This window comes from Mus caroli, chromosome X (genome assembly GCF_900094665.2).
Source record: "Mus caroli chromosome X, CAROLI_EIJ_v1.1, whole genome shotgun sequence".
NCBI classification, from domain to species: domain Eukaryota; kingdom Metazoa; phylum Chordata; class Mammalia; order Rodentia; family Muridae; genus Mus; species Mus caroli.
This window is the reverse complement of record NC_034589.1, coordinates 96,877,614-96,889,869: the sequence shown is the minus strand read 5'-3', so window position 1 is coordinate 96,889,869 and position 12,256 is coordinate 96,877,614. Positions and strand designations below refer to the sequence as shown.

At 38.2% G+C, this 12,256-nt stretch overlaps 1 protein-coding gene across 2 annotated transcripts in view; it reads left to right on the top strand.

Annotated features, from left to right (window-relative positions):
- Positions 1-12,256, top strand: part of Phka1 (phosphorylase kinase regulatory subunit alpha 1) — a 113,404-nt gene that overhangs the window by 12,411 nt on the left and 88,737 nt on the right. For both annotated transcript variants that reach the window (XM_021152825.2, XM_021152821.2), the window contains exons 5-6: positions 6,364-6,446; positions 10,686-10,766. In XM_021152825.2, coding sequence (XP_021008484.1) covers positions 6,364-6,446; positions 10,686-10,766 — 164 coding nt within the window. The remainder of the gene's footprint in view (positions 1-6,363; positions 6,447-10,685; positions 10,767-12,256) is intronic.

Genomic DNA, 12,256 nt, shown 5'->3' with positions numbered 1-12,256 from the left:
AGTTTGATTATTTCCTGCCGTCTACTCCTCTTGGGTGAATTTGCTTCCTTTTGTTCTAGAGCTTTTAGGTGTGTTGTCAAGCTGCTAGTGTATGCTCTCTCTAGTTTCTTTTTGGAGGCACTTAGAGCTATGAGTTTTCCTCTTACCACTGCTTTCATTGTGTCCCATAAGTTTTGGTATGATGTATCTTCATTTTCATTAAATTCTAAAAAGTCTTTAATTTCTTTATTTCTTCCTTGACCAAGTTATCATTGAGTAGAAAGAACATTGTTCAGCTTTCACATGTATGTGTGTTTTCCGTTGTCTTTGTTGGTATTTAAGACCAGCCTTAGTCTGAGGTGATCTGATAGGGTGCATGGGATTATTTCAATTTTCTTGTATCTGTTGAGGCCTGTTTTGTGACCAGTTATATGGTGAATTTTGGAGAAGGTACCATGAGGGGTTGAGAAGAAGGTATATTCTTTTGCTTTAGGATGAAATGTTCTATAAATATCTGTTAGATCTGTTTGGCTTATAACTTCTGTTAGTTTCACTGTGTCTCTGTTTAGTTTCTGTTTCCATGATCTGTCCATTGGTGAGTAGGATGTTGAAGTCTCCCACTCTTATTGAGTGGGGTGCGATGTGTGCTTTGAGCTTTAGTAAAGTTTCTTTTATGAATGTGGGTGCCCTTGCATTTGGAGCATAGATGTTCTGAATGGAGAGTTCACCTTGGTAAATTTTACCTTTGATGAGTAAGAAGTGTCCCTCCTTATCTTTTTTGAGAACTTTAGGTTGAAAGTTGATTTTACTTGATATTAGAATGGCTACTCCAGCTTGTTTCTTGGAACCATTTGCTTGGAAAATTGTTTTCCAGCCTTTCACTCTAAGGTAGTGTCTGTCTTTGTCACTGAGGTGGGTTTCCTGTATGCACCAAAATGTTAGGCCCTGTTTACATAACCAGTCTGTTAGTCTCTGTCTTTTTATTGAGGAATTGAGTCCATTGATATTAAGAGATATTAAGGAAAAGTAATTGTTTCTTCCTGTTATTTTTGTTGTTAGAGTTGGAATTCTGTTCATGTGGCTATCTTCTTTAGGTTTGTTGAAAGATTACTTTCTTGCTTTTTCTTGAGTTTATTTTCCCTCTTTGTGTTGGTTTTTTCCATCTACTATCCTTTGAAGGGCTGGATTTATGGAAAGATAACATGTAGATTTGGTTTTGTCATGGAATATCTTGTTTTCTTCATCTTTGGTAATTGAGACTTTTGCTGGGTATAGTAGCCTGGGCTGGCATTGTTGTTCTCTTAGGGTCTGTATGATGTCTGCACAGGATCTTCTAGCTTTCATAGACTGTGGTGAGAAATCTGGTATAATTCTGATAGGTCTGCCTTTATATGTTACTTGACCTTTTGCCCTTACTGCCTTTAATATTCTTTATTTAGTGCATTTGGTGTTTTGATTATTATGTGATGAGAGGAATTTCTTTTCTGGTCCAGTCTATTTGGAGTTCTGTAGGCTTCTTTTATGTTCATGGGCATCTGTTTCTTTAAGGTTAGGGAAGTTTTCTTCTATAATGTTGTTGAAGATATTTACTGGCCCTTTAAGTTGGGAATCTTCACTCTTTTCTATACCTATTATCCTTAGGTTTGATCTTCTCATTGTGTCCTGGATTTCCTGGATGTTTTGGGTTAGAAGTTTTTGCATTTTGCATTTTTTGACTGTTGTGTCAATGTTTTCTATGGTATCTTCTGCACCTTAGATTCTCTCTTCCATCTCTTATATTCTGATGGTGATGCTTGCATCTATGACTCCTGATCTCTTTCCTAGGTTTTCTAACTCCAGGGTTGTCTCCCTTTGTGATTTCTTTATTGTGTTTATTTTGAGTTTTAGATCCTGGATGGTTTTGTTCATTTCCTCCACCTGTTTGATTGTGATTTCCTGTAACTCTTTAAGGGATTTTTGTGTTTCCTCTTTAAGGGCTTTTAGCTGTTTACCTGTGTTCTCCTGTATTTCTTTAAGGGAGTTATTTATGACCTCCTTAAAGTCCTCTATCACCATCATGGGGAGTGGTTTTAGATCTGAATCTTGTTTTTCCAGTGTGATGGTATATCCAGGACTTGCTATGGTGGGAGAATTAGGTTCTGATGATGTCAGGTAATCCTGATCTTTGCTGCTTATGTTCATACACTTGCCTCCCGCCATCTGATTATCTCTAGTGCTACCTGCCCTTGCTATATCTGACAGGAGCCTTTCCTTCCTGTGATCCTGGTTGTGTCAGAGCTCCTCAGAGTTCAGCTGTCTCTGTGATCCTGTTATTATGGGATTCCATGATCCTGAGATCCTGGGTATGTCAGAGCTCCTGGGTGTCAAGCTGCCTCTGGGACCTTGGGATCCTGGTGTCACCAAGCTCCTGGGATCCTGTTATCCTGTGGTCTTGGGTGTGTTAGAGCGCTTGGGAGTGGATCTTCCTCTGGGTGTTGTGGGAATGGCTCTGATCCTATGATCCTGTGTGGGGCTGTGTGGGTGTGTGGGAAGAGGGGAGTTGGAGAGAGTGCCTGCATCCCGCCCAAGTTCTGGTGTTCTGGGCAGGCAGATGAGGGAGGACTGCACATGCTTTATATGCAGCCTCGGGTGGGCATCTGGCTGTTTGAAGCCACTGACCCCACACGGCAGGGGATGGACAAGGGGCAGCCCCTGGTACCAGGTTCTCAGCCTCCAGCATCCCAAGCTGGATACTGTGGAGAAGCTGAGAACAGAATAGGGGCCCTGGGGCGGCACTTGGCCCCAGAGATATGGGAAGAGAGGGCAGGGGGAAAGAAGGGTGCTGGATGGTTTCCACGCAGGTGAGAGTCCTTCAGAGACGTCTATAGTTTTAGAGCTTTATTATAGAAAGGCAGGGAGAAAGAGAAAAGGTAGAAGGAGAGAGAGAGAGAGGCCGGCCATGGCCACGAGGAGAGAAGGGGGAAGAGAGAGAGAGAGAGAGAGAGAGAGAGAGAGAGAGAAGGCTAGAGAGTAAAAGAGGTAAAAACTTAGAGAGTAAGAAAGCGTAGAGAGTGAGGAGGGGCCAAGCAGCCCCTCTTATAGTGGGCTTTGTTATCTTGCTGTTGCCAGATAGCTGGGGAGGAGTCTAGCCAGAAGGCCATTGGGACATTGACTACCTGACTAATAGCCATATGCCTCTTCTGTGGGGACTGTGGGGGCGGTAACTTTGACAGGAGCCAGGGGTCCAGGAGACATGAGGGAATGCCTACCATCCCATGTAGGTGGAAATTACCACATATTGGGTACCACTGGGGTTCAATGGAGACCAGGCTGTCTGTTTATAGCCCATTGTCCTATAATCCTGGGATTGTTAGAGTGTCTGGATGTAGCTCTTCCTCTGGGTGTTGTGGAACTGGTGGTGGAGTTTGCACCCAAGGTCTGCTCAGGGCACTGGCCCAGACAGGAAAGAGGAAAGAAATTGTTAATGAGCTCTAATAACATCATCTTAGAGTGACAGTTCATGTGCCTAAGACTGTGTCTTCTGATGACTACCAGAGGCTGCATGTTATGGGGGAATAGATTATACTGAATTAGTTCAGTTAAACCTCTAAATAAATAGAAACAGTCTCCAGAGAATAGAGATCTTGCATTCTCACAACATACTAACTATATAATACTACCCAGTTTTCAACCTAAAAATTTAGACGCAAAGGAACAAGAAAATAGAAATATATAGTGGTACACACCTATATCCTAGCTCTTAGGAGGCAGAGGCAGGAGGATTATGAGTTTGATGCTACCTGGGATATATATCATGGCCCTGTCAAAGAAAGGGGGGAGAGGAAAAGAGAGAAAAGGTTGAAAAGAGTGGAAGAGGGAGGGTAGAAGGGAGGACAGGCGGAGGTGGGGGGGAACACACCTGTAATCCCAGTGCTTGAGAGGTAGAGACAAGAGGATTGGGAATCCAAAGCCAGGATTGGTTACATAGTGAGTTTAAAGCCATTTTTGGATACATGAGACTCTTCTCATAAAACAGAAACAATATAAACAAATAACAGCAAAGGGAAACAGGAGTGAGCGTTCTCTTGGATATGATGCCAAATGTATAAACAGCTAAAGAAAAAAATCGTGCTGGGCGTGGTGGTGCATGCCTTTAATCCCAGCACTTGGGAGGCAGAGGCAGGCAGATTTCTGAGTTCAAGGCCAGCCTGGTCTACAGAGTGAGTTCCAGGACAGCCAGGGCTATACAGAGAAACCCTGTCTCAAAAAAACAAACAAACAAACAGAAAAAAATCGTAATTGCAATTTACCAAAATTAACATCAAGGACCCATCTAAGAAAGTAAAAGAGAATCTGTGTATAGTATGATGTCTGCTTGTAATCCGAGCACTGGGGAGGTGAGGGTGGGATCCAGAGTTGAAGTTCATCTTCAGCTAAATGGCAAATTTGATGCTAACCTATGAGACCCTATTTATTTATTTATTTATTTATTTATTTATTTATTTATTTATTTTCGGAAGCAACGGTAATTCAATCTCTGGGTGCAACAACTAAAACCCAATTGTGTAAGCCTTAAATCTGATTCCTCCGGTGGCAAATCCTGATGGATCCACCATGATACCGTGAAACTCTAGCAGCTACATCTTGCCCTTGTACTATCCCCGTTCCAAAAAGCTGAGACCTCATTTAAAAAAAAAACAAACACCCACCCTTCCTCAGTGTGTGTGTGTGCATGTATGATATATGTATGTATGTATGTATGTATGTATGTATGTGTATTGTGTGTAGTGTGTATGTATGAAAAATCAACCTATATAGAAGGAAATATTTGCAAATCATATATAAGCTATTTATATTGAGTAGAAAGAATTCCCACAACTCATTGTTTAGAAAATATTAGAATAATTAGGTCAGATATGTTGGGGTGGTATACGCTTTTAAACCTAATAGAAGGCAAAGGTGTAAGGATCTCAAACTTGAGAGAGAGAGAGAGAGAGAGAGAGAGAGAGAGAGAGAGAGAGAGAGAGAGAGAGAAAGAATAGCCTCCTTTAAAATGGCTAGAGAGGGCTAGAGAGATGGTTCAGTGTTTAATAGCACTGGCTGCTCTTCTAGAGGACGTGGGTTCAATCCATGGCACCCACATGACAGGTCAGAACTATCTGTAACTCCAGTTCCAGGCAATATGATGTCTTCTTATGGACTAAACAGACAGAGCATGCATGAAGCACACAGACATATATGTAGGCAAAAACACTCATACACCAAAAAGCTCAATTTATTTTATAAAAAGTGGCTAGAGGATATGAACTGGTTTTCCTCTATGGAGTTTGTAGAAATAACCATTAAGTACATTACAAAATGCTGTGCATCATCAGTCACTAGAGGAATACTGGCCTGAATCACTGTAATAACCACTTCAGCCACAACAGAATGGCAGGAATCAAGATGACAGATTTAAAGGTCTTGCTGAAGATATGGAGAAGTTGAAACCTTTGTTCACTGCTCTGAGAAATGTAAAATAAGAGCAAAGGATATATCTCAGCAGGTATAAGTATTTGCTACTAAGTCTGACAGCCTGAGTGCAATAGCTGGATCCATATGGTGGAGGGAGAGAGCCAACGACCCTTAGTTGTCCTGACTTCCTTGTGTACCATGGCACGCACACACATAAAGAGATAAATAATTAAGTAAAGAAATTTAAATTTTAATGTAAAATAATACAACCACTTTGGAGAGCAGTGTAGCAATGCCTCAAGAGGCTTAAATATAGAGTTACCATATGATCCAGCAGTTTCTCTCCTAAGTGTGTGTGTGTGTATGCATATATATGTATGTATGAATATATATATATATATATGAAAAATGGAATATATGTCCACATACACAAAAAGTATATATGAATATTTATAACAGCATTATTTATGATAGCTACAAAGTAGAAACAACAACAAGGTCTATCACCTGATGATTGGATAATTTAAATATGGTGTATTCACACAATTAATATTTTTTGGCAATAAAAGAAGTACTGATGCATTCCACAACACAAAGGGAGCTTCAAAATATTGTGTTCAGAGAACAAACACTGATAACATAATATACGCCTCAGTTTATATGAATGCCCAATAAGTAAAGAATTCCTTCTTGTGATGATGAATATGTCCCAGAATTGATTGATGTAATAGATATATACTGTAATACAATAAAAATATTATTATATATTATATTATATGAATTACATGATAAGTTATATGAAAGGTCTATCTCAGTTAATAAAAATACATGTGCTGGGCAGGTCAGTAAAGGCAATTGAAGGGAAGTTGATTGAAGCAGAGTTCACTGAGTCATTTCCATTTTGGGGCGGGAGGCTGAAGTGATAACCAACTAACTGTCTTTTTCCCTCAGGACTCCATATCATCCACAGCCTAGACGAAGTCAATTTTATACAGAACCTTGTGTTTTACATTGAAGCTGCTTATAAAACTGCTGTAAGTACTTACTTTAGAATGGACTTAAACATAGAATGTTTTTGTTTCCAAAACACCGAACAACTCACTTCTCCTTATAATGAATGAATCAAAAAGGCTCATGACAAAAGCATTTTCAATTTCTTTACTAAGATCTTCATTCCCCTGCTTGCCCTGTCATCAATGTGTTACAGAGATAAAGAGGGCCCAAATGCTGTGCTTTCAGTTCTTTCAAATTCTATTCTTCATAGTATGTGCTTGGCAATGAAACGAATCTGTAGTCATTTTATTAATTACTATTTTCATTTAATATATTTTATTAGAGCATCTCTAGGCTAGGCTCATCCTGAACTCAACACATGAAGGTGATCTTAAACTTCTGATTCTTCTGCCTCTACCTCCTGAGTGTGTTGGAGTTATAGGCATAAGCTACCATGATCAGTTTTATGTGGTGATAGGATTTGAGCCCTAGCAAACAGTCAACTAACTGAGATCTATCCCCAGCCTCTTCTAGTCTTATTTTAACTGAAACCTTTAAAAGAAGCATGATAACTGAGTAATGTTATGGGCCATTTGGCTGTACACAAATAAAATTTATTCATGTTTTTGTTGTTGATCTAGTGTACAAAAAGTTTATTCCCCTTATGAACTACCATATGAAGTAGGTTCATATTAAATGTCATCAATAATATTTTCTCTGTATAAGATGTTGCGTTAGACACTACAGAAATGCGTTTTTTCCTTTAGTCTAATATGAAGGTTTTTGTTGCTGTTGTTCATTGACACTTTCTTTATAATCTTCCAATCTTCAAATCATCTGAATGCCCAGGAACAAGGACAGGGATAAACAAATTGCACTGTTCATGAAAGGCCATTTTGTTCAACAAGAAAAAAAATGAACTGTGAGCCATGCAAAAACATGAATAAATCTAAAATGCATAATGGTTAGGAGAAGAAATTTCATAGAAAATGTACACAAGCCGGGGCATGGTGGTGTAAGGCTTTAATCTCAGCATTTGGGAGAGGCAGAGACAGGTGGATCTTTGTGACTTTGAGGCTAGCCTAGTCTGAATAGCAAGGCCCAAGCCAGCCAGAACTACATAGTAAGAGCCTCTCTTTAAATGTGTGTGTGTTTGTGTGTGTGTGTGTGTATACATGTGTACATACATGCTTGTATGTGTACTAGATATATGTGTATGTATTATACACATACATACAAGATAATTACACTAACAAAATTCTAGACATCTGTAATGACAGTAAGCAGATTTGTGATTGCTTTATAACAGGGGCAGAGGAAGAAATGGATTTTGGAAGCCAGGAGGAGACTTTGGAAGTTTTTGAACCTATCTTATTGTGACGATAGATTCACATATATAAATATAATAAATTAATCACAGTGGTACCAGCTAGTTTGTTCAGTGGTTAAAGGTGCTCTCTGCCAAGACTGATGTTTTGAGCAAGATCTCTCTCTTCCTCTCTCGGTCTCTCTGTCTGTCTCTCTGTCTCTGTCTGTCTGTCTGTCTGTCTCTCTCTCTCTCTCTCTCTCTCACACACACACACACACACACACACACACACACAACTGTACTAAACATTTTAAAAGAGGAATCATACAGTTCAACTATATTCCGGTTTATATACACCATTATACATCAATAAATATATAAAACTACTGTTGTGGAATGGATGAATACAATCACTCTAAGACTGGACAAATACTGCAATCATCTCTGATTGTGCTTTTACTATGTGTCCATCGTTACTGGCTAACCCCCTTGTATTTAACATACCTCTTTTCTTTTCTTTTTGTGGTGCTAGGATTAAACACAAGTCCTTACACATGGTTGGCAGATACTCTGTCACCGAACTGTATCTCCACTCAGAATTCTTTTTCACTTTCAACTGTTGTATTATTTTAAAAGATACTACTTTAAAATGCATTTATCACTTTTGATAATGTTCATTTCTCCATGCATATGTATGTGTAACTTTACCCATTTCTTTTTTGATGGACATATAGTCTGCTTCTGTAACTTAACTTTTGTAAATAGTGCTATAGTAAATGTGGGTATGTATGTGATATGTGTGTGGTATGCTGATTTAGATTCCATTGGCTCTATTTCTGGAAGTGGTATAGCTGGATCAGATAGCAGATCTATTTTTAGTTTTTAAAGGCACTCCCATACTGATTTTCATAGTGCTGGACTAATTTACATGCCCAACAGCAGTGTGTAACATTTTCCTACATTTGTTGTTAGTTATTTTTCTGATGATAGATATTCTGAATGGGGTGAGATGAAATCTCAATGTAGGTTAGGTTTGGTTTGGCTTGGCTTGGCTTGGCTTGGCTTGGCTTGGCTTGGCTTGGTTTGGTTTGGTTTGGTTTGGTTTGGTTTTTTGAGACAGGGTTTCTCTGCATAGCCCTGGCTGTCCTAGAATTTGCTCTGCAGACCAGGATGACCTAGAACTTAAAGATCCATCTGCTTCTGACTCCCAAGTACTGGGATTATAGGCATACTGCACCACCGCTTTCATGTGGATTCAGAGGTCTGCTTACCTCTTTCCCGTGAGTGCTGGGATTAAAAGTGTATGCCATTACACCCACCTAAATACATATTCAAGGTTGAGATTGAAGCATCTTGTAGTACTAAACACTTCAGAAGTATCCAGTGAGGAACAGGGAATGTCAAAAATGACACTAGAAAATGTCAGAACTAAGAGGCACAGGAGCCTACTAGTGGCTAAACCTGGAACAATTAACAATGTAGGCAACAAAATAATGATAGCATTCCATAATAAACCAGCAAACATACACACACCAATAAATAAACAACTGAAAAAGAAAAAAAACAAGGAATAATGGACTGCCTTCCTTGGAGAAGGATTATAATTAATGGCCATAAAGGTAGCAAGGAAAATAGATTAAAATTATCATCAAAACTATACTTACTGTAAGCAATTAAGGCAGAATGCTGAATTGGTGGATGGCTGTTTAAGGAGAAGCAAACTATTTGCATGATCATCTTGTTTTTCTGAGATAGAGTCTCATCTCAGGTTTGCAACAAGGAGCAACCCTACCTAGTGATATATTTATATAATATTGAACTATCTCTCAAAGTATTTACTAATTAAAAAGAGAAAAGTAAAATGGAAAATGCCAATGGTAACCAAACTGTTTGGCTTTCAGTCCTTTTTACTTAGTATCAAGGTCACAAAGGATAAGATTTGAGAAAGCACTATTGATTAGAAGTCACTAAGGAGACATGGCAGGGATGAAATTGAATCTTGGAATATATAAAAAACACCAGTCAGGCATGGTTGTGTACACTTACAATTCCAGCTCTTGGAAAGTACAGGCATGAAGTCCATAGTTAACTCAGTTGCTTAGTTGAGTTGAGTCCTTAGCTTTAGCAGTTGTACTGTGGTTATGTTCAATGTTAACATTAGGCAAAACTAAGTCATAAGTGTTAGGGGATTCATTGTACTATTTTTGCAATTTTGTGTAATTCTGAAGTTTTTTAATAAGTATTAAAATTAATTTTAAATATTTTTATATTGCCTAGGGAATGTTTATAGCTATGGCTAAGAGTAGGTTTTGGTGTGAAATTCCTTAGAATGTACTCTGGATTCTGTCACTTACCAAGTATACAACCTTGGATGAGTTACTTACTGTCATTTTTGTAATTTAGTTTCATCATCTGTGAAATGTAAAGATTAAGGGTAGAGAGATGGCTTGGTTAAGAGCACTGCCAGAGAACCCAGGTTCAATTCCCAGCACCCACACAGCAGCTCACAACTGTTTGTAACTCCTGTTCCAGGGATTCTGACACCTTATTCAGATATACATGATAAAAATAAAAAGTATATTTTTTAAAAGTAAGCATTAAGGAAGATAATGCATGTATTGTAAATTTTAAGAACCAAGAGATTAAGATAAGAATGTAAGTTTCACATAAAAATACCAGCTGTTGCTTAGGCTCTATGTGCTAGACTTCATGGGAATCTCCTTTAGGGAAAACTTGAGAAGTGTTTCTAGATGGTCTAATCAAGTGTTGAAGAGACTCACAACTTTTTAGAGGCCCCAATTTAACCTAGGTCATCATCTGCTCCTTAATAGCCTACACAGAGTGAGTATATGAGTGTGTATGTAAAAATTTGCTGCTATTAATGTTTTTTATTAAAGGATTATACATCTAATGAATGTTTAGTGGTTATAATTTGATTGTAATGAGTTATATCTTGATTATTTTTTGCTAGGACTTTGGGATATGGGAACGTGGTGATAAGACAAATCAAGGCATCTCGGAATTGAATGCAAGTTCAGTTGGAATGGCCAAGGTACATTTTCTTTCTTATTTTTACCAAGGCTTATCAATGGAGTTTAGTTTATCTTTGTTATAGATAAAATCTTAATGTACATGTTGACCCATCAAATTGTTCTTTAAACCACAGACAAAATTCAGATCCCTCCATGAAACTATGAATATATATATAATTTAAAACTTTGTATAAGTTTCAAAATTTGAATCATATGGCTTTTAAGGCATGTCTCTGTTTATATTTCCTAGTAGAACAACAAATTTTAAACTGTACTCACCATTTTTGCCATTGCATAAACTAAGGGAAGCTCTTTCCCTTCTAATAGACCAGCCGCCCAAGCTCAGTATCAGATAGCCACCTCTTGGTCCTCCATCCTCTGTACTCTCCTCAATCTCCCATATCACCAGCACCTTTCCACTTGGCCATGTTTCTAGAAAGAGTAAGAATGTATAAAATAGGATAGTAGGAGAAAGTTCAAACATTATTATGTTAAATGTACATGGATCAGCCACTTGTACTAAACAGGAAAAATGCAGATTTTTTAAAAAAGAAGTATACTTCTTATATCACAATGATACTGAAAGTTTAAAACCAAGTTAGGAGAAGTAAAATATAGAGACCAAAAAGAAATGAAATAACAATTCAAGGCAAAAAATATTACATGGAATAAAGTGGACAAGAAGGTTTTGATAGAATTTTGACATAACCTATAATGAGACAATATGGTCTGGAATGTAGTTCCAATTAATACAGAACACAATATATTTGAAATACAAGACAGATGCAGTTGCATAAAGAAATAACTTGCTGGACAGTGGTGGCGCACGCCTTTAATCCCAGCACTTGGGAGGCAGAGGTGGGAAGATTTCTGAGTTCAAGGCCAGCCTGGTCTACAAAGTGAGTTCCAGGGCAGTCAGGGATAAACCCTGTCTCGAAAAAAAAAAAAAAAGAAAGAAAGAAAATAATTTAACAGCAAGACTGTGATACATGTAGAAAACCCCAAACAAATCATAGAAAGTTCTAAATAAGTTTTCCACTGCTGAGTTCTACCTGTTGCTCCTTCCTTTTTTATTTTGAAATAATTTTAAACTAAAGAAAAAAATTTAAGAATGTTAGGGGAAAAGTTCCATACATCATTCATGCAAGGTTTATTGATATTTGCTTTATCTTTCCGTCTTCCGTGTTATACATTCATACATGCATGCTTGTGCACAAACACACACTTTTCCTGAGCTAGTTGAAAACACACAAACTATGGACGTGATGAACTACTACTACAACTCAACATTTCATTGTGCACTTCCTCAAAGACTGTTGTAACCATGGTATGATTATCAAAACCAGGAACTAAGTGATTACACATACCACAGGACCTATTCAGTTTTTAAAAATTATCCCAAGCTGGGCGTGGTGACACACACCTTTAATCCCAGCACTTGGGAGGCAGAGGCAGGCAGATTTCTGAGTTCAAGGCCAGCCTGGTCTACAAAGTGAGTTCCAGGACAGCC